Source organism: Anastrepha ludens, chromosome 2 (assembly GCF_028408465.1).
Source record: "Anastrepha ludens isolate Willacy chromosome 2, idAnaLude1.1, whole genome shotgun sequence".
In the NCBI taxonomy this organism is placed as follows: domain Eukaryota; kingdom Metazoa; phylum Arthropoda; class Insecta; order Diptera; family Tephritidae; genus Anastrepha; species Anastrepha ludens.
Genome location: NC_071498.1, coordinates 146,623,438 through 146,650,701, shown reverse-complemented (window position 1 = coordinate 146,650,701; position 27,264 = coordinate 146,623,438). Strand labels below are relative to the sequence as shown.

The following is a 27,264-nucleotide window of genomic DNA, read 5'->3' as shown; positions in this document are numbered from 1 at the left end:
GATTGAATTAATGAAACTTTTAAATACATGTATTTTAATATTTTTCGTTTCAATTAAAATTAATTATTTCGCTTATATGCGTTATTTACAGTTGCAATTTGTTGAACACTCTTTTTATTGCTGTAGTTGGTTTTGATAAACCAGCCTAGTTTATATCCTAGAATTAGAGAACAATGAAATACATTTATTGAACATATTTGATAAACTTTATTCACTTAATTGACAGAATTTTCCTTAACCTTCAACAGAACATAAGCAAAAGGAAAAATGCCTAATATAGACAGACGGCATCGTTAACCGGGATTAACGACCTAATTCGAAATTTAGTACAACTATGCGGATTGACAGCTAGACTTAATTCGCATAATTTAATGGGATTAGGAACGATGGCAACATTGCCGAAAAACTACAGTTAATATCTATTGTGAATGATAAATAATGAAACTTTTAAAGAGAAGAACAAGAAAGCCCAGATGTAATAACATGTTCGAAATTGGATTAATTGCCTTGATATTTTGAAGCAGTTTGAGAAATTGAATATTAAGACTTTCCTAAATAAATATTTATTTCTTAGTATCAGGACATCTAATACCCGTATTTGTTACATGCGGTCTATCTTTCACTGACAAAAATATCCAATAAGCAAATCGGCTGTTCACTAATCCCGATCAACGCCTCAGTATGTCTGAGCTATAAATAAAAAAAGAGGTTGTCTGTAAAGTCGGTTTACTGTCGATAGTTTAACGAGACAACGTCATAAGAAAATATTGATGGAATGGTTGCAATTTTCAAAACAAAATTTTAATTTTATTTGTTTGATAGATATTTTGTATGGATATAGAGAAGGAGGTAAATGGAATTGCAATGGAATAGGTCAAGTTACATTTACACAAACGTGAAAAATGACGAAACATTTATCAAATTCATGAAAGATATCTTCAATTTCGATTGTGCATCAGACGTTAATAAGCCAACAACACTAAGAGGCACCATCATCGATTTGCCTTTTTCAAAACACTTTACACTCGAAACACTCCCTTTCATTTCCTACTTTTTCTATCATCGTCCTATTCTCAACAGAAAAATGGTTCATTACCATGCACACAGGAAGAAGGCATATGCAAATAATACAAGTATGTGAATTTATATACCTACATATGCGCATATACATACATATATATGCTCACTCAAGTAGGACAGAGCCAGATGTCGAACGTTACCGAACGCGGGGGCCGATTGTGCTCTTTGTCGTTCGTTCCACGCTCTCGCTTGCAGTTCAAGCACATTAGCTTACATTTGCTTGCGTACGGAATAGATTCGTATATTTGATATGTCCATATGATTTGTATGCATCTTTACATATAGATTTGTTCTTTTTGAAATTGCGCGAAATTGTATATGTATATGCATGTTTATATACATATATTAGTATACCAAGAATGATAGAAAGAAGATTGCGCCCATCAGAGCGTACGTGACGTCACGTTTGCAGAGTTGTGAGGTATTGCCAACCATTTGCTCTTCGCAATAAATTTAGTGCTTTTTTATACCGAAAATGCGACAATTTTTAAGTTTGGTGTTTGTGTCTTTTTGTTTTCAATTTAAGGCTACCGAGACTTTAGGTTGAAGAAAAACGGTATTATTATACAAAAGAAGTTTAAAAAAGGCCACTCTGAGAAGATTTTAGTGCTAATGAAAATTTTTTTAGTCTTATATAATTTGATAATTTGAAAGTGCAGATTTAATTTTTGGCTCCATTTAAGGCTATGCAAAAATATTAAATGCCCCTCTCTCAACTCTTCTTAAGATTGAAAACCTTTTTACACATTTTAAAAAGCCTTTGAATTTATTGAATGCGAATTGAAACCATAGAGGTGTAATCGTTTCTTCCGGTCATCAATCCTTAGTGAGACATAGAGCATCAAGAGGTGTATTTATAGTAAAAATAAGCAACAAAATACCAGAAAATACTAAAGAAACCATACTGACATTTTTACAAAAAGAGTACCTTATCTAGTTACATAACTTCAAATATAGCAAAAAAGTCGTTCCCTTAACAAAAGAATTTCGATTAACAAAAAAAACTCATAAATTAAATTGTACATAAGCATAACACATTTATTAAAAAAAAAAACGCATATTTTAAAGACAATTTGTCACGCATACACAGTTCTTTAAGTGATTCAATAAAAATTTGTTGGGTTATTTTCTTTGAATGGGCATTTTAATGCGTTTTTATATCCAAAGCTAGGCAACACTGCAGTAGCGAGAGAGAGATTTGACTGCCGAAAGCAGAAGAACACCAACAATACCGGCAATCGCGGGCAATGCCACCAGATGTTAAAAAAAGTAAAGCTAAATAAAACTGAGTGAATTATTTAAATAATTATTAAAAAATGTATATTTTACAAAATTATAAACATGACATTTTAATTAGAACAGCTAGAAAAATGTCATGAAGAAAGAACTAAAACTCCGAGACAAAAAATAATAAAAATAACAAAAAAAAATGCTAAATCAAGTTACGAAAATGGTAATCTGGCCATACTGGAGCTAAAATCACGTAACTAGTTGTCAAATTCGCTGAGCGCAAAGTAACGGGACCACGATGGGCGCCATCTCATTATTCTTTGCATCATGTTAGTATACAACATATCTTATAAGGTATGTGGTAAATATTACCATACATTTTTTCCTTCATATATAATAAAAATAATAATAATAATAATATTAAAACAACAGGTATTATTAACAAACTTGGTTTTATTTTAAATTCTTCAAATTAATAATAATCAATAAGAAGGCATATGCAAATACAAATACGTGAATTTATATATGTACATATGCGCATATACATACATATATACGCTCACTTAAGTAGGAGAGAGCAAGATGTCGAACGTTGCCGTTCGTTTGTTTTGTTTGCTTTGTCGTTCGTTCCGCGCTTTCGCTTGCAGTTCATTCAATGCAATGAGCAAGGTAACGACATATGAGCAAGGTAACACTAATGAGCAAGGTAACTGTTCACTTCGCTTTATTTTAGTAACTGACTTCAATTTTGAACATAGAAAATGACATGACAATATGAATTTGTATACACACATGTTAATGTGTATGTGCTACAGAGTCGCATTGCAATTGGAGTTATTTTCAACACCCTTCCTCAATGTGAATCTGTTTACATTAAAATTTTACAGTAATTAATATAAATTTAATAATTTTACAAAATTAGAGTGCTTTGTTTTTGACAAATTCTTAGTTAGTACATCAGCTATCATGTTCTCAGTTGAAATGTATCTTAATTCTATATCGCCATTCTGAACAAGCTCTCGGACGAAGTGTTTTCTGATGTCGATGTGCTTTGATCTTGCATGGTATACTGGATTTTTAGCTAAGCTTTGGGCGCTGAGATTGTCACCATATATAACAATTGGTGTATTAGCTTTACCACAGCCAATCTCAATCATTAAGCGTCTCAAATACAACGCTTCCTTCGCAGCTGACGACAATGCCATGTTCTCAGCCTCCGTGCTACTCAAGGCCACGGATCCCTGTTTCTCGGACTTCCACGAAATTGGTCCACCGGCCAGAAAAAACACATATCCGGTGTATGATCTGCGATTGCTTATATCACCGCCCCAGTCCGCATCTACGAATCCTTCAAGCGCCTGCCCACATGCGCGATAATTCATCTTCAGATCTATTGTGGCTGCTAGGTACCGCATTACATGCTTCACACCTGCGACATGTTCCCTATGTGGGTTCTTGTTCCTCTGTGCCAACTTTACAGCTGAATGATAAATATCTGGTCTGGAAGTCAAAGCTAGCCACATCAACTCGCCGATCGCTGATTGATATGCCGTTGGATCTTCTACCTCGCATCTTTCGCTGTCACATGCTACTTGATACCCTGCATCTAATGGCGTTGCTGCGACCCTACATTGCTGCATGCTGTGACGCTGTAGCATATCTTTGATATAAAGTGATTGGTTCATCGATATGTCGCCTAAATCGCCATCGCGCTGTATCTGCATACCCAAGAACATCTGCAATTGACCCTTGTCGACGCATTCAAACTTTGTTGAAATCATTGACTTGATTTGTATCAAATCCGTCTTCTTCTGGCACGCTATAAGCAAATCATCAACATAAATTAGAATTAAACAAAGACTACCTTTCATGTCCTGCTTATACAAGCATAGCTCGTTTTGGCACTGAGTGAACCCAATTTCAACTAGCGCTGCATTCAGCATGGAGTTCCACTCCCTTCCTGCTTGTTTTAAACCATAAATCGCCTTGTTCAACCTCAATACTCTTCCGGGACAGGTCTTGTCTGCATACCCCTCCGGCTGATTCATATAGACTACGTCTTTTAACTCGCTATTAAGATATGCTGTACAAACGTCCATTTGATGCAGGTGCAGTTTCAGTTCAACAGAAAGCGCAAGAATTAAGCGTATTGTTTCATACCGACACACCGGTGAGAATGTTTCACCATAGTTCACGCCGAACTTTTGCGAGCACCCTTTAGCTACCAATCGTGCTTTATGGCTTTTAACATCACCAACTTCGTTTCTCTTGACTGTGTAAACCCATTTACAGCCAATCGCCTTCTGGCCTTTGGGTAAGTCTGTCAGCGTCCACGTACCATTCGCCACAAGTGCCTCATATTCTGCGTCCATGGCTGCCTGCCAATATGAACCGTGCTTACTGCCACATGCTTCACCAAATGTTTGCGGCAACTGTATCTCTTTAGCTTGTACTGCGTGGATGATGTTGTAATCTTTCTTTGGACGTCCTGGCATACCAGTTCGAATTAATTTCGGTCTGCCGGGTCCGATCTTCACCCCTTGCTTGTGTACCAGTTCTGACTCTTCTGCGCTGGCGTATTCATCACTACCCATACTATCGCTGAACGAATCTGCCTGCTGATCATCGTCATCACTACATGGAAGTAGCTTCACTCTATTATGGCCTGGTGTATCAGCTGTTGAATTTTCTGCTGGAAAATTGAATACTATCTGGTCATCATTTTGGGCTGCGTGTAGAGGTTCATCAAACAAAACATCACGTTTTTCTACGATTTGGTGTTTTTCTTTATCGTAGAGCCTGTACGCTTTTGATACTAACGAATACCCTACCAGACGGTACTCTTTTCCTTTCGCCTGAAATTTGCTGTGATGCGTCTTGTCCAAACCAACAGCCACTGACCCGAATATACGCATATTCTGCACATTGGGCTTTCTGCCACTCCACGCTTCGAACGGTGTCATACCAACTAAGGCTGTAGTTGGCGATTTGTTTCTAATATAAACCGCTGTCTGTACTGCCTCTGCCCACAGAAACTCGGGCATATTAGAATGCACTAGCAAACTTCTCGCCATCTCAACAAGAGTGCGATTTGCTCGTTCTGCTACGCCATTCTGTTGGGGGCTATACGGCACAGTTAGTTGACGCGTTATGCCATGCTGCTTCAAAAAGTCGTCAAAACGTTTATTGATGTATTCTCGTCCGTTATCGCTACGTATCACTTTAATTTTTCGTCCAGTCTGACGCTCTACCATATTTTTAAATGAAACAAATTTTTCAAAGACCTCGTCCTTTGACTTGAGAAAAAATGTAAATATGCGACGAGACATGTCGTCGATGAAAGTTAAAAAATAAGCTGACCCACCAAGAGAACGCTTCTCAAACGGACCACAAACATCAGTATGCACTAATTCCAGTAGTTGCGTTGCTCGATTTTCTGACGCTGTTGAAAATGGTTGAGTGTGTATTTTACACTTCATACACGTCCTACACTGTGACTTGTCTGAAAAATCTACGTTATCTATGCCACGCACCATCATATTCTTGGTGAGCTTCATGAGGCTGCCATAATTCAAATGGCCATATCGAAAATGCCACATTGCCGCACTGCACTGTACTGTGCTAAAGCATACGTCACCATTACTTTCGATTACAAACAGTTTGTTTTTCTTCACAGCTCTCAAAATTGGCTGGCCTTGCTGACTTACAACCGCACACTCGTTGTTGAAGTTAACTGTACACCCATGTTCGACGGCTCGACTAACCGACACGAAATTCCCCTTAATTTGCGGTACATGCAAAACATTCTGTAATTTGAGTTCACAGAATTCAGTTCGAAAAATAACGTCGCCTCTGCCTACTGCACGTATAACGTTATTATCAGCCAACGCCACATTCTCTTCTTGGAAAACATAATTCGTAAAAAGACTACGCGCGCAACTCATGTGCGCTGTCGCCCCGCTGTCTAGACACCAACTCGAACCTTCCAACTTACTTACATCTGCCGCTGCTAGAACTGTAAATGATCGATGTTGTTGTTGTTGCGTTTTCGTTGATTCTTCTTTGATTTTGTTTTTGCATTGATTTTTATAATGACCGCGCTGCCCGCACCTGTAGCATTCGACATCTTTCTTTTCCCCTCTCTTCTTCCGTAACGCCTTTGTATTTGCATGGAATGCCTGTTGCTCGCTGCAATTTACCGCCTTGGATTCGGTACCCCTGCGCTCACCTTCTTCCAATAACTTTATTTTTAATACTTCTAGCGAAGGCAAATTGTCGCGTGTTTCCATGGCTATCACAAAATTTTCATAGTGCTTAGGCAAGCTTGAAAGCAACATTATAACTGCTAGCTCCTCGCTGAGTTTAATGTCCAGCTCCGAGAGCTTGTCCACCGCTGAGCAAAACTTATTAATGTAGCTGCACATAACGTCACCCTCCATCATCCGCAAACCAAGCAACTGCTTATACAGGCACACCTTCCTCACTGGACCACTGGGTTGATGCACATCCTTGAGCTTCTTCCATGCGCTCGCCGCTGTCGCACAGTTCTTTAAGTAGCACAACTGCGATGGCTTCACGCTCAACGTGATCATTGCCAATGCCTTTTTGTCGAGTGCATCCCAGCTCGCCGCATCTGCTACTGGTCGCTCTCCGTCTATCACCATCCATATCTCTGCATGCACCAACACGCTGCGCATTTGGATGCTCCAGGAGTCATAGTTACCTTAATCTAATTTTTCAATTTGGTACATGGACCCCATGGTGACCGCACACAATTCACTCAAGTTTCAGATTCTCGAACAACTTCTAATTCACTGATATCCCGACTACTCAAAGCGCGAGACCCTCGTGGCTGGGCCCATAACCTGTTCACTTCGCTTTATTTTAGTAACTGACTTCAATTTTGAACATAGAAAATGACATGACAATATGAATTTGTATACACACATGTTAATGTGTATGTACTACAGAGTCGCATTGCAATTGGAGTTATTTTCAACAGTAACGACACATTTTTTCGTGCGTGCAGCCTGTTAAATCGAATTATAAGACGTTATCACGTCAAAATAGTGGTAAATATAATTCTTGATAATCTCGATACTGACCGCAATTTACTGTTAAAAATTACAAAGAAAAGGATGAAGCAATTGTGCAAACATATTTTGTATGACTATTTCTTAATTTAGATCACTAATTTTTCGGTTACACATCTTTACATGTATTACGAGAGTCAGTTGCGGAACAGGAGTGATGTAACCTACCGAAATTTTCCCCGTTTTGTTGCTATACTTCCGCCCCGTTCCTTCCATTACGACCAGCGATTTAATAAAACAAAAGAAAAAATGCTTTTAGCACTCAAACTTGTCCACTCCTCTTAAGAATAACTTTATATCCATTTTTGTTATCTGGCAAACATAATTACATTATTTTCTAAGAACCTTTGAAAGCAATTTTTTCTACAGACCAGGGACTTTCTTGAGAAAATTTAGCAGAAGAAAGTTTCTTGAGATCTCTTCAGTATTTATATAGTTTTTATATGTTTTTTCTCATTTCACAATATATATTTACAATTCTTATTAGTAATCAACATCTGGTTTAAAAAAAAATCCCTTTGGTTAAAAAAATAGCGAAATAAGACTAGCAACACTCACAAAAATCAATTTGAACAACACTGACTTTCTGACAACTGCTCTTGTGAATGATTCGTTTTTGATAGAAGAGGAATCACATTGTGGTGGGCTGCTGATTTTTGCTAGAGGAAATAGTTGTGAGTTACATAATTTTTAACAAATATACTTTTAAAAATTATATACAATATCAATTTTCTTAGAAATCGTAAAGATGTCTGACAAAGCCGTTGAAAAAGTTGGGCGCCCTATGAAGTATCCATATACTTTCAGTGCAAAAATCGCTCAATTCCCAATAAAGCACTACATTCAGAAACAGTGGATCTGGAAATATTATTTCGTTGCCTTTGGTCTCTGCATTCCCGTCTTCTACAAAATCAGCAAATTGGGTAAGTAGAAACTAGATGAGTTCCTTAAACCAGTAATATTATGATTTTATTTTCATTTTAGCGAACTCACCTGAAAACAAAAAGAAGTGGGCCGAAAGCCAAGCTAAGGAAGCTGCCGAACATCATTAAACATACAAAACGATCAGTGGCCGCATCATGTATATCTAATATTTGAAATTATATTCTGGAATAAATAGCGCGCTTTTGACTCTAGAAAACATATTTGTGCTCGGTTGAGTAATTAGAATATCATAATGGATGTTGTAACTGGATACATTGAATAACCAATAACAAATTGTTTTAGCTTGAAGGACAGGAATGACACCTTTTATATAAATATATATATAATTGGCGCGTACACCCCTTTTGGGTGTTTGGCCGAGCTCCTTGATGTTGTCCCACAAATGGCGACCGCTGTAGCCGAATGGGTGCGTGACTATCATTCGTAATTCAGCGAAAACGTAGGTTGAATCTCAGTGAAACACCGAAATTGAGAAAAAGTTTTCGGTCGCCACTCGGCAGGCAATGACAAACCTCCGAGTGTATTTCTGCCATGAAAAGGCTCATCATAAAAAAATTACACCTTTTCAGTCTGCAATATTGGTGTTAAATGATCACTGTCCGCGAGCAAGTCGCATTTGGTCGATCTTGGGCATCGTCGCCCACTGTGAGAATAAACATCAAGTGGTGGAAAGAATTATTTCTGGTAGCGACCGGCAATATCAAACCTGTAAGTGGATTTCTAATACAAAAACAACCATTCGGAGGCATCTGTTTTGTAGGATATTATTATTATTATTATTTAGTGACTGGTATGAATACCAGTACTAAAATTATGTTTGAGCATTGGCTGCAGAGGCCATCAGCTCTGTGTCGTCTGTGGGTGTCTGGATTATTTGTTATATTGTCATTTCGATAGTTTTAACGAATTTGCTTATTTTTTCGATGTTTGAATGACTGGGAATGGCGAGGATGTCGCTTATTTGTTCTTATTTGTAGGATAATTCCGAAACACACCACAAATCAGATCTCTTCTATGCTCCTAACAAACGATTCATGCACTAAATATACAAATGTACGTATGTATATGTAAATATACACAGATATATTCATATTTTTATTTTGTCGTTGATAGGACAAATCGGCATACTTTCAATGTATGCTTTTTGTATTTACCCACTCCATAGTTGTACTATGAGTTGAAGGTCGAGGGATTGTATAACGGATGTGCATAACAGGCATATGCCAGAATATAATTGACATAAAGAAGCTGGAACTCTCTGGCTGTGATAGGTGGTGATTGGTTTCCGACAACGCCATTCGGGCGAGGGTTTTTATAAGTCTGGACCTCAACAGTAAACCTGAAGAAATGAGTTCTGAAATGCCTAAGAGGTGGCTTCGCTTCCACCAAGTACCCACTGGGGTGGACCCCGTTAGTACCCCAACGCAAAATGCTTGTTCAGTATGGTGTTAAGCTGCTCAACTGAAAGCATATTTAACTCAATACAAATGTGAAGGCAAACTTTGGGAACATCAGAAGGCATCCCGTCGCAGTCCTCAGTATTTTTCTGGTGGTTGACGAGCTGAGTACTAGGGGCAAAATACACCACACTGAGTACTCCACCCCGCACTTTATCCTCCACTTTTATGAATTTTTATATCGAAATATTAGGGATGATTGGATTACCCGATTTAGTAGCGTTGTGTGGCTGATAGCGTCGAAAGTTTTCAACAAGTTTCAGGCTACTATGACAGTACTCTCAAAGGGACGGTTTTGGCTAAGGTCACGTTTCTGTTTGTTTTTTGCGTTAAAGAGACTTTAAAGAGATCATCAACATGCTTATTACGTCATAGCTTTTGACTGCCTGATGACTACCTAAGCTTCATTACTAATGAAATCAAATAGCGCATTGAAATTTGTCCAATTGTGCCACCTTATGATTACACGACGTTAAGCCTGGCCCACCAAATGTGATTGCCATCATTTCATTGTGCTTCACCTTATTGGATCCCCTCCATCCTACACACAATTTTATTATGGGTCGACGGAAACCGACCCCACACATTTTTTGATTCATAAAGATGAAATTGTTTAATTAACATCACTTTCAATGCTGAACCCGATAGTCACCCCATCCTACCATATAGCAACAAGTAATTCACAGCAATATTCATAAGTTTTCGCAATCAGGCATCAAATTGTTGTCAGTTTCAAAATTGAAATTTATGCACAGGGTTACACAAACGTATGAAAAACATATAAGAACCAAATATTTAAGCAAATTTTCAACAAAAAAAACCGCACATAAATGTTCGCCTAATTTTAATTGAAGCCGAACCGAACTTTGGTTAACGGACATGGGCGAAACAAATGGTATTATTGATATGCAAATTGTATAATAGCGCATTATAATCGATATCATTAAACATCATTGAAAAGGGCCAAATTTTTCAAAAGGGCAGCACTGATAAAACAATGAGAATTGATAAAAACAAATATAAATTCGAGTGCATCGTTCCGTATATTGCAAGAGCTGGGATTAATAAAGCATTGGTGTTTGGCGATGATATATATTAAAAACGTGTACAATTTCTTTGGAAAATGTATGTGAGGGGCATAGAAGCTATAAAGCAGTATATGCCTCAAGATAACTCTCAGATTTCTGCAAATATAAAGGAAGAGCGAGGAGAAGAACTAAGTACAACCAACACAATGTCCTCGGCTGAACGGTATAGGTAATTCGTAATTAAAACACGAAATGTTTAAATAAAATTGTCCATTATTAGTGTTTATATTTCCTCTTGTTATCAATTCTGCATATAAATACGTTTGCACTACTTACGCATGAAAATGGCAAACATAAATGATGTACAACCGCAAATGGAACAAACAAGAATAGCTATGTGGACACACAAATTAATTTGTTGTAATCGACATTTGACATATGCATGTATGTATGTGACATATGGCAATATTTCGCCAAGTATATTTGGTTACAGTTTAAATAAATGGGCGTTTATTTTATATTTATATATATCCAAACCAATGTATTTGTATAAAGATTTGATACTTAAAAAATAATCTTCCACATGTCGTTTCTCCGTAAAAATTCAGACTCATTCGACAGTTAGATTCAATGTTGTTATTTTTGTTCTAACATCGACTTAATAATGTAATAAATTTACTGTTATTATTTTCGAAATTGTTAGTTTTAAGTTTCTATTATATAAGTGGGTAATTGACTTCGTATTTTGTAACCTCCAACCAGTGTATGTATTATAAAGTACTAAAAAGTCTTAACGATACAGCCTCATTTCTTAAATAAATCATAAAACATTTCGTATAGTTTTGTTAAAGTAACTACCTTCGGTGGGAGTTAACTCTCCGTTAGGCACTCGGACCTGGCCAGACTTTTTCGACTTTGGACGTGAATTTAACATATTTCTATTATAGCTAAGGACTTGAGCTTCCAGGTAGCTTCCTAAACGATCCTCGAACAGGACGAAAAATGGCCAACCGGGTGCCCAACCGAAGGTTTTAAAAAAAGGTATCCAACGGAGAGTTAAATTCAGGTAGTTCCGGCAAAATATATGCTGACTGTCGATGGAACTAGTTGGATCCTGTTCGACCGTTGCGTATTATCTTCAATTTTAAAATAAATTTCTATTAGATTGAGAGCAAAATGGAAAAAAAATATTTATTTATTCTGTACTAAGAATTTTGAACGTATGGTATTTGGGCCATTAAGTTAACATACTAAATATTATGGAATTATTTAAACAGAGAAGAATGGGAGAATCTGTTGAAATTCCTTGATGACGACCCGGAATATATACGTGAACAAGCATTTGAAGGGGATTTGAAAGTTTCAAAGTTTCGCAGTATTTATTGGTCATTATTGCTGCGGGTTTTGAATACAGATTACCGCAGCTGGAAGGAACAACGAGAGAAGCAAAGAAAACGGTTTGTATAAATAATTTTTTTCTAAATGTAATGTCAATTTAAAAGCTGCATTTGAATTTTTTTCGCCAGTTATGACAAACTCAATGATGAATTTATAAAAGATCCGCATGATATTGATATGCCTGATGATAATCCACTATCGCAATCGAAAGAGGTGCATCTATACGTCATGCGCCGTAATTCAATTTCAATGTTTTATTAATTTCTTTTTCACATTTAAGAGCGTGTGGAACCAATATTTCAGTGACCAGGAACTATTTGCTGTTATAAGCCAAGATGTTGTTCGTACTTTTCCTGGTGTGGACTTCTTCCGTAAAAAAGTGATACAAAATGCTATGGTCCGTACAAATATATAATATATTATGATCAAGTAATTGCCATTTACTTATCCGCAGTGTAACATCCTTTTCTATTATGCACGTGAGCATCCTTATATGAGTTACCGCCAAGGTATGCACGAAATTCTCGCCCCTATATTATTTGTATTATATGGGGATCAGCAGTCACTGCTACATTTTTTGGAAATATCTCAGCATCAGAGGTAAATGCGCATAGCCTTACTGGCATACAACAACTAATGGAATGGAAATCTAATTTTTCAGTGACCTTCTGTTGAACGTGCTTGATGCAAATTATTTAGAAGCTGATTCTTAGTAAGTTTTTTCAATATTTTAATAGTAGTTTATTTTTGTTACTATCTCTACAATATCGGTTGGCTGAAGTACTTTCTTTTCTATGTACAATATTTAGAAATAGAAATTATTCAGAGTTATTAATTATGGCAGGTCCTTCGCGGCCGATTCTTCACGACCTCATATATTTTAAAAGAGAATCGTTGTCACCATTATCATCTATAGTTATGATGCATTCTAGGTTTTTGATTTTTCAAAGTTGTCACTAGGTCCCAATTGTGTATGTATTTTAATGTCATATCCAGATGTTTCAGTAATTTTATATCTTTGTAGTTCAATATTCTCGCGGTTGATGTCATCTATTGAGTCTTACTATCGGATAAAGAGTTTCGTGCAGCCAACAAATGATTGCGTTGCAGCGGATGGTGATGTATGTAGACTATAAAATAATATTTTCTGAAATTTAACAACTCCGTTTCCAATTTTAGTCGAGTAAATCATTTGAGACCGGGGTGGAAATTATAAGTCAGCTGAATTCCATTCGCGAAAAAATTCTTGCCAAAGAAGACTTACACTTGCACAATTACCTCCTGAAGCTCGATATACCGTTACATGTATTTGGAATGTATGTAAAAAAAAATTTAATAGGAGAATTTACATATATTTGTAATGTGTTTTTGTAATAGACGATGGCTTCGTCTGCTATTCGGCCGAGAATTCGCACTTATTGATTTATTGGTATTTTGGGATGCAATTTTCGCTGACAGCGATCATTTCGAGTTGCCAAAATATATTCTAGTGGCAATGTTAATACGAATTCGAGATAAACTGCTCTTAAGTGATCAAACAACTTGCCTTACCCATTTAATGCGTTATCCGACCAACGTGGATGTGAATTTGATTCTACGTCACGCATTGCACATGCTTACGCCGCAAAAATTTGAACGTCCACCAAATATTTTTGTTTACTTCAAAACGAAGAAGCCAATTACGGGCACATCACCGAAAACGGGAGTGAAAGCAACGATACAAAGTTTGCGAAAATTAAGTGGTACTTCTAATGACACAGATTCTTCTAGCAAACAGCAAAGTATGCCAGTTTCTTCTAGGGATAATTTTACTAGGTTAGAGCAAGAAATAGCAAAACTACAAACAAGAAATGCTGCGGACTCTGCAGCTATTTCTCGGTTTAGAAAAGACGCGCTTCTCGAAGAGCCAAGCACCATCGCTGAGGGATACTCAAAAAATGTACTTTCAATTATATTGTTGCAATGTGAATCATTCTAAATTAAAAATATTGTTTTTTTTTTGTTTTCCCCTTAGAGTCAAGAACTTTTGAATTTGGAATTGAAGAATGCTCAAACAATAATCTCTATAGCACGACACAAACTTCAAACATATGTAACAACTATTAAGGATCATCTTCCAAGAAACAGCTCAAAAGAGTTATTACAAGCAGTGGATGGTATTGATGAAACTTGCAGTTTTCTCGATGTAAAATTTATGTTTCCAATACATGTGGCCAGAGCTCCAATTGACGAAGCACTGGAAGCCAATGAACAAGTTAATTTGACAAAAGGCCGTTGGAAAAACCATGCCAGAGGAGAAAGTATATCTATGGCGGATGTAGGCTCCATTATAGATGGCGCCACTGAAAAGGATCTTCCAAGTGTTGCAGATGAAGTCTCATTTTCTGCAAGTGCAGTGGTTGGTGTGAATTCTTACGAGCGACCCGAAGACAATGTCATACCGACCCCGTCTTGTTTGCTTGGTAGCATTCGTGAAATCGAACTGTTAACCATTGCACCGTCCGAATGTGTGCTTGAACCTATCAATGCCAGTCAACCGAATATTGAGTTGAATCAAGAAAATGATCCACACAATGATAGTAGCATATCTCAAAACCCTTGACAACATAGCAAATGACTATGGATTTGTGGAATATATACAAACAAACATATCCTTATCATGCAGATGCTTCGTATAGTGATATTCGATTAAACGATTAAGCATATTGCTTAAGTATAAAATATTTCACATCTACGACTATCTGCCCATGTTCACAAAATCTTTTTAATACTTTATTTGCTTAATTTTATGTTCTCATATTAATCAGGGCAAAATTTTAACATTTTTGGTATATAATTTAGTCACAAATACATTTGTTTATATTTTGCTTGGAGAGAAATGAACTACTCGGACTGAAGTTTTGAAATATATGTACATAAATTGTTTATGCAAAAGTAAAAGTGTTATACAAGTCAGTAAAAATAAATTCATAAATATTTTGAAAAAAAATTAAGATAATCGTATCTATATATTTTTTGTTGTTGAAGTAGGAGTGTTGAGTTCCAACATTTTCATCTTCCGAATCGGTTAGCTTGAGGACGAGAAACCGTGCGACAACAATTGGTGTTGTTCATAATGCTTCCCATGTCAGAGTTGTCAAGCGTGGTGGATAGTCGAATCGAAACTGATACAAATTGGGAAACTAGTTAGTATCTGCGGGAAGACGAGTTGTCTCCTAATCATGTTAGAAGGCAGCTCTTTTACGACGCTCAACGTCTTAATCCGACGAATATGTAAACTGCTATTGCAACAACGACAGTAGGTCACCAAGAAATCTTCATTTCTATGGCAGTCGGTCCTTCGTACCGGAAAGCCTAACCTCGACCCGAAGTTTATTTCTGCAGCGTTTACTAAAAAACGGCTCCAACCGAACTCAACTTCGATGAGATGTAATAAACGTAACGGGTGGTGCTGTTTTAAGATCTATTCAGACCCACAGGTAGTGGACCACACAGTTTGTGACCACATGCAGATGCCAGCATCAGACGGCTCCGGCCTCTATTTCGCACAACGCGCCGATGCCTCCGTTAAGCTCCACAATCGGATCCTCTACGGTTTCTCGGAACTCACCAGAGCAGCATCACTTCCCCATTATTTCATCCCACCCACCCCAGTTGAAGCTCCAACAATTTATTTATTGCAAGTGCAAGGAATCGAGAAAGATTGCCGCGATAGCGGATTTCACATTTAGATAATTGATACTGTGGCCCAAGAAACAAAACTGCATAGTAGCTCCTCGCAGATTACCCTAAAGGCAACAATGTTCACCAGAAGGTTCGGTAGCGGTGGTGGCGTAGCGTTTATAGTACACCATATTTTGCAACATCGGATTATCGATGAAGACATCGACAGCACCTTAGAATGTCATGGTCTAGCTCTCCGGTCAGGCGATGTCGAGCTCGAAATATTTAATGCCTGTACACCCCCTGCCACTTGCTACTACCCTGAGAGTTGTACGTCTTTCAGAGGTGAACGCTGACTTCAATGCACATCACGATCCTTAGCATTCAAATATGCCAAATGATCGTAGGGGACAGCCTTCGGCAGAGCAGCTTTCGCTGATCTGATTAATAGCATAACTTGGCGATATATAGTATGCCATCTCTTGCACTAGACCATGTGCTCATTATCATTTCGGTGGATAAACCTGCTGGCTTTACTTCTGCTCTTGCCCACAGTGAGGTCCTGTCAAATCCGATGAAGCGCAATGGCAGCGCTGCCATCGCTTTCGCTGATCATCAGTAACATTACGAGATTAAAATTAAAAACAGAGGAGGATAAAACAAGGAGTGGCACAGGGTGGTTTCCATTCTCCCTTGGTTTTCAACTTCTATATTTCAAAGTCTCTTCAATCACCAGACGGAGTTTAGTTGATCTCATATTCCAACTAAGCTATGCTCAATATTGGCGTCCGGCAACGACATCCATTACTTGTGATCGGCTATCTCTCCAGACTTTCTCGCTTCTTAAGCGCAAGGAACCTCCAACTTCTCACCACAGGGACGAAGAAGGTTAAACTACAACTGAGCGTCAAACCATGGCACACCAAAATCGATTGTCAGTAACCCCAAGTTGCTGGGCGTTACCTTCGATAGTTTGCTCCCCTTCTCGCGCATATAACCGCAACAAGAACCACAAATCGCTAGTCGAGAGCAGGACAAGCAAATGTTGCTTGCGGTCTGATAAGCAGCACCCGTCCGATACTAATGACACGCTGCTGATGAAGCCCCAAACCTGCCAAAATACTGCTATCAGGACCGCCATTTAATGTATCCTGATGTTTCAGCAAGGCTACTATGCTCCCGGTTAAGCAATTCCCACTGGTATGACACCGCAGGAACCACTACTGCCAGCACTTGCTGGACGATGTACGCTTTGCAGGCTCTTCGACTTAACTGGCGAGATCCAAGACTTCATACGAAGCCTACCGAGCCCAACAGTTTACAAGGTGGCCTTAAACGGCATTCATGGGGAGCTTCTTACCACATTCTTAATGGTCCAAACATGTTTGAAGTGGTCACACTTGGTTAACCTTAAAAATGTGTATTGCTTAGACTCTAATGTTAAGCTTTACTCAGGCTGAATGCTTGGCGCTACTGAACTCTATTCCACGCAGTCTTAGCAATGTTAACGCTCGTAACTTCTCATTGTGGATATTAATTATGTATGTATGTGTGTGCTTATCTATGACAACTTCACTTTGCAAAGTAGTTTCCTGAGATGGCGCTATATTTCGCTCTTAATGTTTCGCCTCCGGATGCCGTCATCGTAGTCCAACCATCGGCATGTGAAGGTAAACGACATTAACCACCTATTCACGTGCTCCCTTAAACCCACTCACCTAATACCACTCTCCTTTGGACGCACCCCGTCGTAATAGCGAGTTGTTGGGGCCTACCATTAGATAAGACCGACCACAACGGCCGCCGACTTCACCGTGTTCAGCAGGGCGGATAAACTACTACAACAACCAATAAACAATCAGTTAGTTAAACCATCTGCCATCAGTCTGTGTGCGGAGCTAAATTTGCAGACAAACTTCTGCAATGATAGCCAAGCAGCCCTGAAGGCTTTATAATCCTTTGAGGTTTAATACTTAATAGTTCCGGAATACGTAGACTAAACATAAGACATAAAACGGAACAAGATAATTCCTAACAAGAGAGACTGGCGACAACATATCTTTTGCCTGCCACTTCTTCTTTTTCTTGATTGGCGCGTTAACCGCTTACGTGATTTTGGCCGAGTTTAACAAAGTGCGCCAGTCGTTTCTTTCTCATGCTAACCGGCGCGAGTTGGAGACGCCAGGTGAAGCCAAGTCCTTCCCCACCTGATCTTCCCAACGCAGAGGAGGCCTTCCTCTACTTCTACCAGCTGATAGCGCATCGAATACTTTCAAAGCAGGAGCGTTTGTATCCATTCGGACGACATGACCCAGCCAACGAAGCATCTGGACCTTTATATGCTGCGCTAGGTCTTTGTCGTCGTAACGCTCATAAGGTTCATCGCTCCATCGCCTTACGATACTCGCCGTCACCAACGCGCAAAGGGCCAAAATTATTGCGAAGAATTTTTTTCTCGAAAGCTCCTAATAACCGTCCACCGGTGTACGTCAATGTGCATGACTCAGCGCCATACAGTAAGACCGGAAGGTTGATACTTTGTTCTTAGATAGCTTTATGAAGTCTTTAAATATTTTGAGGTTATACCCTCTTAGTGGCAGGGCTAACACTCTATAAGGCTCTCATCATGCCCGTCCTAACGCATGGTGCAGAAGCGTGGACATTGTCATCATCCGATGAAGCGTCGCTTTGGTTCAATTTGAGTGAATGATGCATATGATGGAACCACGACCTGTACGAGCTGTACGCCGACATCGACGTAGCGAAGCGCATTAAAATTCTGCGCCGGCGCTGGCTAGGTCATGTTGAGCGAATGGACAATAACGCTCCAGCAAAGAAGGTAATCCTTTCGAAATGTACTGGTGGAACTCGCAAAAAAGAACCTGACCCTCCGTTTTTAACTGGCGTCAATGCGCGTAATGCAGTGGTGATTGGCACAACATTTTGGTAGCGGTCAAGACCGGCCATCGATTTGGCAACTACAATCTAACTAATTAAGTAATCTAAGTAAATGAGAATTCTTATAGACATTTTCACTAATCACTTTAGACTGCGAAGCTGTCTACACAGGGTTGGGATATGGTTTGTCAACTCTGCCACTCTTCGTCAGAAACACCATTGCACTTACTGCTCGAATGCATTCCCATTAAGTAAGCATCTGATATGTCCCAAACCATCATAGATTTCTCAAGAGAACTGGGTCTGGACATTGTACTGTGAGTAGTCATGGTTTCTAGCTGTGCGAGTATAAAATAACTCCACGTTTTTTCTTACAACGGCTGCCCCCCGGGTAGACTACGGTCAACTTCTGAGTGTATATGTGTCATGAAGATTCTTATAAAAAATCATTTAGTTGGCATTCAACTTTAAGAAAACTCCGGAAAATCTGCAAAAAATGTATGAGCCAAACAGGATACGTATCGTCAGAAAGGACAGGGAAGGCATAAGCAGAACAACGTTGAACTGGAACCCTCAAGGACACAGACGACCCGGTCGCCTAAGAAATACCTGGAGGCGTTCTAACCTTCGTGATTTAAAAGCAGTAAACCAAACGATGGATGTTCGCAAAGAAAACAGCAGATAATAGAATAAGATATAAATGGTTTGTTGAAGCCCTATGTTCCCAAGTCGAATAATAACGGAATATAAAAATGGAAGCAAAAAGCGGTGCATCTCTCATATTATGTTAAATTTAAAAATACTTATTCGTTTATTTGTATTTTTTCAAAAACTTTACTAATGGTGATAATTTTACCACTCATTACACTTACATTTCTACTTAATAATACATGTGTGTATGCATGTACATACGACTATATCAGACATATTTTTAAATTTTACGTTGATGAAGCCATAACTAAGAGGACATATGAGATGAAGCTTAAACAAATATATTAAATAATGTTTTTCCATAACTGCTAAGAATTCCTATACGTAGATCGAGCGTCTCAGATTGACCCAAAATAATATATATTTTTCTCTTTCTTTGAAATTAGAGAGGCAAGTCAATGATCAAGTTAGTACAGTTAAATATCTCAAAAGTAGTTTAGCTTAATGCAATAAGATGCGTCACCTAGAAACCAGTTGCGGCTAGGTTTAAATAAAATACATTAAGAGCAATATAGCGCAATAAAAATCCACTTATCAATAAAATCCACATGGAAATAACTTCGCCAATATACATACAATATATTTTTCTTAACTGTTCTGGCATTGAAACACAAAAATTAATTAAAATCGTTAAATAAAAAAATGTAAGTATATAAATAAAATAGGTGGTATATACTAGTATTTGTTCACGGCGTTTCGTTTACATTGCATTGATTTGTACTTTGCTCGCCTTTGTCTGGAATGATCGTTTCAGCAGCAGTCGGCTTCGTTATGGAAGTGCTACGTTCTCTCATGGTTATTGTCGAACGAGACGACAACGGTGTCGTGTTCGGACTACGCGCTGGCTGCTGTGTTGTTGTACGTTTCATCGCTCGCATTTCTAAATCATATACGATTTGCATAATTTTAATTCGGCTTTCTGCAGCCAAGTCGGATGGTAATCGCTTTACTGTCTCATTCATGCTTTCAAAGAACAAATCGTAGGTATTGCGTTCTCGCTTAGCTTGACTCAAAACATTCAATTCCAATTTTCCATTATGTTGCTCTGAAACGCGCGAATAACAAATATCAGCATCCGAAGGCGAAAGCGATGCAGCTGTCGAAAGTGGCCCCGACAACAATGTCATGTTCTGCCGCGTCTTATTGCCTCTCATTTCACGTATTAAGCTAAGCATTTCCGTGTGAGCGTTTGTTAGGCGTGTAGCCAGTGATGTTTCTGAACAAGTTTCATCTGGATTAATACCTTCCATATTATGTAATTGCTCTGTCGTGCTAAATACGAGATATACATATTTATTGAGTTGTGTACTATGATTTTTTTACACACTTTACATATTACTTAATACTTACCTATCGTCGAGTATACTATTTTGACCGATCTCATCGAAATCTTCGTTTTTCTGACTCAAAAATATTGTAGTGGCTGTTCTGTGGCTCCGCGAGTTGTGATGAGCTAAAGCCATCAAACCCTCAGTCATAACGCGAGTTTTGCAAAATTTACAATAGCCAAAACTTCTATTCTCTTCTGGATCAGGTAAAAGCCATTTATACAGCTTATGTTTCGCACTCATATTGTTTTGAGTATTGGCATCCTGTGTTTTGGTATTTTGTGATTTTTCTATTTCGCTTTGCTGAGTTAATTGTGATCGTATGTGATTCGCACTGCACTCATGCTTCAAAGCGAACTTGGTAGTAGGTACGAATATATCTTGTTTACAATAATTACAGTAACCGTAGTATTCACGTGATTCCGTTTCTCTAAATGATAGCCAAACGTATTTTTTGTGCCAGTTCGGTACATTATCATCAGTGCCCTCCATTGTTGGTTTGACCTCCTCCTCACTGGCAATACTTCCCTCTCGAGTCACACCCGAGTGATGATTTTCAGTTTTTAAGCTAGACAATTATGAAAAAAATAATAAAACATTAACACTAACTTCATAATTGCAACAAAATACCGTACATACCCATTGCTATCTTGTCTACTCTTTCTTGCAAGAAATATTTGTGCTGCTATTTTATGTCGCTCTGTACGTTCGTGTAGAGCCGGCCGGTATTGACGGGATAGTACAACTCGACAAAACTTGCAAAAGGTTTGCCCATTCTTTGTACGTCTTATCCAGGGTAAATTTACATGTTTTTCTTTCCGTACTTGGTGCCTAAAATTACGAATTAGACAGATGAAATATTACTCATATGGCTATCTATAAGTAATGAACTTACAAATTTGTAACAGTTAACTTGTCTCCCTTTAACTGCTGAGCCTGTATATTTTGGGAAAAACGGTGACGTTCCGCCCTTTCGTGCTTGCCGAGATTCAAGTTTTTGATTAAAAGCAGTACTTTACAACATTTACAATAGATATAGTCCTCATCCTCTTTGTTTCTCTGATAACACGGATTTAATTCAAACCACTCATCGGTATAAATGGCGCGTTTGCTATTGTGAATTAATGTAATGTAGAATATTTTATTAAAAGTACGTAGATACCATTTGCATACCGTTTCAGGTTGCTGTCATTTGCTGCACGCTCACTTTCTTCGCATTCAAATTCAACATTTTCTCCTTCATTTTGCTGCATGGAATCCGGTTTGTTTGTAGAGTCACCATTGACTTTACCCTCACCGAGTTTTCGCTTCACAGCATCGCGATGTGAATGTGATTTTTCATGAAGAGTTCTTTTTACGCTTGACAACCCATACATAAAACGTTTTTCGCAATATGAACAGTACGCGTATTTAGGATCATTTGGATCTGCACAAATCCAACTGTGGATCTTGGTGTACTTGCTCCAGTCGATTGGCATATTATTCCCATTTACTTGGCAAATACTGATTCTTAAAAAAAAATTTAATTCAAGTAAATATTACAAAGAATAGTACATTTGATAATTACTTTTTATCTTTTCTGGAACTGATGGCTAGCGCCTGCATATTCCTCCGATGTTGCTTTGACTTCATGTGTTTCCTGCAGCTGTGTTTATCCATTACAACTCTACAAACACGGCAACAACGATGAGTACTTTTGTTTGCTACTTTGTCGAATAAGCGTCCTTTCAATACCTTACTATAAAATTAATTTAACGTGAGACAATTTATAACAATAATTAGTATACATTTCCAACCTGGTAATATGATTATCTACTCTTGTTATTGTGTTTTCACCATCCTCTACTTCATCCCCTCTGTCAAAGCCATTTCCAAATATTTCATGATTAACTTCCGCTGTTTCATTTGAATATTGTTCATTAGCTTGATTTAAGAACATTTTTTCACCAAGTTTGTGTTTAGCAGCGTTTTCGTGCCTTTTTCTAGTAAGTGAAAACTCCACGTCGAATACGCATTTACAATATTTACAATAACCCTTTGTTCCGACTTCGTCTTCGATATTCTCACGTTCTAACCAGCTGTGAGCAGCTAGCCAATTTTTCCAATTAAAATCGGACAGTTCCTTAGACTTCCCTAAACGTTTTTCTATTAGTTCTACCGAAAGCCGTTCTGCGGATTCAGGGTCTATCTCTTTTTTTATATCACATAAGCCGTTTCTGAAAAATGTGTTCCAATTCATTTGCATTTTATTAAGTAAAAGTGAAGATTGCCAATGGTGTTTCCCTATACTTACTCATTAAATGTTTCCTCACAACTACGTAGAAATGCTTCGTAGTTTTGTTGCCTTTCCTTATGTATCAAGGCTCCATCGTGCCTTTGTAAATAAGAAGTTCCCTCGACGGTCAAATTTTTCCCGCAATAAAGGCAAAAGCCGAGACGTTTTCCTGACCTGTGTAATAACCATGGAAAAGTTCTCATCCAATTCTGCCACTTTTCAACAGTTCCCTCGTCATTGCCGTTAGCAGTTACATTCATTTGGTCCTGTTCTTCGTCGCTGCAACGCTCCGCCACGGGTTCTAACAAATTCATTGGGTCTACTTCAACAATAGTGGCTTCATCGGCCTGAAATGTGACTTCCATGGTCTCAATATTTTCGGGATAATCAACTGGTTCGTCTTTTATATTTACGTTCCTTAAACAAACAAACTCCATTTTACGAATATATCAAGAAAAAAGCCGCCAATTTCGCTTCAAATATCGAAACTGTTGGTTGCGAAGAAAACGAAATGGCGAATATCGGATATAGTCTTACGAAATATTAAGTAACATTTTAACAGCTCCTCAAGAAATATTCTTGCATACGAAGATGATATACGTATTTTAACTGTGTTTTCAACCTCCTCCGAACAAAAAATCTTAAACAAACTTCCGAATTAAGAATAGTGTACTGATAGAAACAAAAAGTCCAGACGCGACTGCATAAAAATATTCCAGGGTTGCCAAACTTCAAAAATACCTAATTCATAAATCCCATTATGAGTAGAATGCCAAGGCGAACTGAATGCTAAAAGTGGCGACCAAAGCGAATCTGTTAAAGGTGGTATCGGTAAGTCAGCTGATTTGTTTTTTTCCTTCGCCGTGCCCATGTGTCTGTCAGCCTAGAATGAAACAAATCAAATTAATTTTTTGTTTCCTATTTTGCCAATGATTTGTTTAACAATCGAATGTACAAAACATTGCTGTTGGTCTAGAGCCACCACCTTTAATGAATGCGCCTTGGTGGCGACTATCCAAAATAGTTTATTTTTCGCGATTTTGATAAGTTTGACGTTAGGCACAAGAGGAAGAGAAATTACACGCTTGTAAAAATTTAGTGAATGGGTGAATATGTTGTGTTTCTTAACATTTAAACTAAACAAACTAATAAAAACGAAGTACAGAGCGTTAAATTGTGAAAGCACGTAATATAAAAATATCTACAAGGAAGCGCCTTCCGAATTAGTGCCCATTTACACAGGGAAACATTTTGTTCGTGTGAGAAGCCAGGCATGGAAGAGAGAGGGGATTTTCTCTCCCATACTGGCCACACGCTTGGCGCTTCTTATTCGTATCTTAAAGCAAATTTTCACAGTTAACAGTGTTTCCCAGTGTAAATGGGCACCATGCTAATTTTTCTCTTATTTGAGGTGTTTGGCAACACCAACTTTTCGCTAAATTACACAATTTTTACAAAAAATTATTTAAAATTATAAACCTCCGAAAGATGGGGATACATCCTCCTATCCCCCTGTATCACCTTTTTTCAAAGCGTTTTACATTATACTAAAATTTTCCCAACTGTTAGAAGAAATCCGTAAACAACGTCTACTGAAGTTGTGAAAAACTATGGCAGCAATACACACGTGAAACTCGATTATGCGTTTTACAATAAGCAATAACAGGTTGAAGGCGTTTATGGACACATTTTTTCTGTAATATGAATGCTGAATTAATAACATCTAATAAAAATTTTATTAGAATTATGTCTACAAACCTCTTTTCTTTGCCGGCATCCATTTTATTTAGTTTTTACTTTGACGTTTCTCCTTGCATGCGTAGTAATAATTATCGATAACACATGGAAAAAAGTATCTTTAACTTTATACTCTCGAATTTGGAGCTAAATCGAAACAGTAGATAATCTAGTCATATGTGAACCTACATATTATTATATAAGAGCGCGCTCAGGATATATAAGAGTATTTTCAAATTATCCGCATTTTTCGATTTGTTTTATTTTTCGGGTTCTATTAATGATTTTTTAAAATCAGGCAATATTGAATCAGAAATAAAAGTTGCATTGATTGCAACTTGGTCGGGCGGCACTAGCAATTTTTATATTTATTAGTAAGTAAAGTATTAAGGAAATTATTACCCTTATTATGAGCAACATTCGATCTTCGACTGTAGTCGAAAGTGCTGATCGAACGAATTTTCATTTGGTATTATGGTGCTTATTCGTTGAAGAATAGGACTATTGTGAATTTCGATCGCTCGACGCACTTACAATAGATAATTTTTTCTCAGCTGATACAGCAAATCAAAATAAAAGAACAACCGATTGTGTTGAAATTCTTTGCTAACAACATTTTTAAAAGTTAAAAAAAGTATTTTTTGTGAAAATGAGTACAACGGAGTTGTGGTTCGACGATTCATCGGACGATGAAAGATTAGTGGAACTAGCTAGATGTAGAAAATAGCTGAGGGGCGCATCCAACCCCCTAGAAATGGCTTCCACTGAGTAAGTTTAGTATTTTCAAAATGTGTTGACGTTCTTAATATTACAGAAATTTCCTTACAGTTTTTTAAAGAACTTAAGATTATCTAAAGAGGTGTTTATGAACCTACTGTCCAGTACGGAAAACCAGTTGCAGCAGTGCACCCGAGCCAAGAGCTCTTCACTATTCTCCAAAAAAAGCAACACAAATTATTTATGTGTGTGCAGCTTTGCACATTTGCTTGTTTTATAATGTTTAACTTCCGGATGAAGAGTTATCCGATGAGACCCTCAACGATGATGCTGAAGATATTGAAGTGGAGCCAAATAACGAAGAAGCAGAAAACATAAGAAATGAAATTCTTAGAATATTATAGAAAAATCTAAAAAATATTAAATAGAAACCTTTACGCCACAGTTTCTGTTTTATTTTTGTTATAAATTTTCTTTATTCAATTATTCGTCATTCGAAAAAAATATGTATTTCAGTTCCTCTACGTATTTCTGCCAAGTGAAAATAAAAATGTATTTCTATAAACATCACGAAAAAAACCATTATTAACCTTAATCCATTTTGCTGCCGTTCTAACTGGTGGTCCCAAGCAATTCAGCTCCGTTGTAAATTCCTCCCATTTTTTTGCTGCTTGAACTTTGGTGCAAATCCCTTTTGCGAATTGTGGATTCTCTTTCATTAATGCAACTAGCCTTTCTAATTGCTGTTTGGTACTCACGACTTTCGACCTGCATAAAATTAACAAAATTTGTATATATTTATTATTTGGTTACTATAAAACAATAAATAATCGCAAACAACTTACATTTTAACAAGTTTTCCCACAATATGCTACACAATCGAAAGCAAAATTGCATTCGACTCTAAATTCGGTATACAACGAAAATTTCGACAGCGTTGCACCGCTCATAATACCAAATTGACATTCGATTTTCGATCTTCGACAACCAACGAATATCGAAGATCAAATGCAACTCATAATAGGGGCCTATATTTTTTTTATGTAATGCAAAGCTATTGCTGCAGAAGCCAGTTTTGCATGAGAATAATAGAATACAAGATTTGGCCCCCATCAGAGACGTAATGTCGTACTGATCGTTACAATTTTTTCACTTTATTTTTTTGTTTTTTTTTTTTTTTTTGGACAATAGAAAGATAGAGTTAATTTTCATGGGCGACCTATTGACTGGATGGACATCATTCATTTACATATATGAAAAAGGCGCTAATTGTGATATTTTTTGCCGTCCTAAATTGATTTCTACACATGTAAGACCTAATCCTTTTAATGAAATGAGTACTTACGTAATTAGGTTCACAGGTTTTCAGTAGTTTTGTGACAAGTTCGATGTTTGCTACCTACCACCCGGGCTTTAAGATAATTTTGAGTCTCCATCATTTTTAATACAGCCGAGTTTGCTCTTTTTCGTGAACAATTTTTCAATATTTTGAATATTTGTGTATGGAACCTCGAGATAATTTGAAGGTAATTTCAAAAATAAGTCGTTTGAGATTAGTGTCTCTTTAGTATGACTATATGATGGTCGTAACGGATAAATTATAAAAAAGCACGTAAACGTTTACGATAAATTGTAATATTCTCTATATTTATTAATTTATAATGAAATATATTTATGACTATTGTTATTATGCTCATTATGTAA

At 37.6% G+C, this 27,264-nt stretch overlaps 4 protein-coding genes across 7 annotated transcripts in view; 2 read left to right on the top strand and 2 right to left on the bottom strand.

Annotated features, from left to right (window-relative positions):
* Window positions 1–10,677, bottom strand: part of LOC128855527 (uncharacterized) — a 66,780-nt gene extending 56,103 nt beyond the window's left edge. Inside the window, exon 1 of the mRNA XM_054090497.1 lies at window positions 10,468–10,677. Coding sequence (XP_053946472.1) covers window positions 10,468–10,470 — 3 coding nt within the window. The 5' untranslated portion in view covers window positions 10,471–10,677. The remainder of the gene's footprint in view (window positions 1–10,467) is intronic.
* On the top strand, window positions 7,969–8,548 carry LOC128855529 (uncharacterized). 2 transcript variants are annotated; one of them, XM_054090499.1, is made up of 3 exons: window positions 7,969–8,077; window positions 8,141–8,326; window positions 8,388–8,548. In XM_054090499.1, exons 2-3 carry the CDS (start codon window positions 8,152–8,154, stop codon window positions 8,453–8,455), a joined length of 243 nt encoding a protein of 80 aa, XP_053946474.1. In that variant the 5' UTR covers window positions 7,969–8,077; window positions 8,141–8,151; the 3' UTR covers window positions 8,456–8,548. The 2 variants fall into 2 exon arrangements, with proteins under 2 accessions (XP_053946474.1, XP_053946475.1); XM_054090500.1 differs by having other exon boundaries at window positions 8,007–8,074.
* Window positions 10,678–10,783: 106 nt separating the features above from the next.
* Window positions 10,784–15,208, top strand: LOC128855523 (TBC1 domain family member 5). The gene is made up of 10 exons (XM_054090488.1): window positions 10,784–11,062; window positions 12,111–12,290; window positions 12,360–12,444; window positions 12,512–12,628; window positions 12,686–12,831; window positions 12,893–12,943; window positions 13,256–13,352; window positions 13,411–13,547; window positions 13,609–14,170; window positions 14,246–15,208. Exons 1-10 carry the CDS (start codon window positions 10,929–10,931, stop codon window positions 14,831–14,833), a joined length of 2,097 nt encoding a protein of 698 aa, XP_053946463.1. The 5' UTR covers window positions 10,784–10,928; the 3' UTR covers window positions 14,834–15,208.
* A 4,366-nt stretch (window positions 15,209–19,574) lies between these two features.
* LOC128855520 (protein suppressor of variegation 3-7) lies at window positions 19,575–23,844 on the bottom strand. Of its 3 annotated transcripts, none has more exons than XM_054090483.1 (9): window positions 23,644–23,844; window positions 23,125–23,523; window positions 22,628–23,047; window positions 22,399–22,569; window positions 22,005–22,340; window positions 21,727–21,942; window positions 21,471–21,662; window positions 20,854–21,399; window positions 19,575–20,775 (listed from the first exon to the last, which is right to left on the bottom strand). In XM_054090483.1, exons 1-9 carry the CDS (start codon window positions 23,658–23,660, stop codon window positions 20,190–20,192), a joined length of 2,883 nt encoding a protein of 960 aa, XP_053946458.1. In that variant the 5' UTR covers window positions 23,661–23,844; the 3' UTR covers window positions 19,575–20,189. The 3 variants fall into 3 exon arrangements, with proteins under 3 accessions (XP_053946458.1, XP_053946459.1, XP_053946457.1); XM_054090484.1 differs by having other exon boundaries at window positions 22,005–22,334; XM_054090482.1 differs by lacking the exon at window positions 23,644–23,844 and having other exon boundaries at window positions 23,125–23,637.
* Between the last annotated feature and the right edge of the window lie 3,420 nt (window positions 23,845–27,264).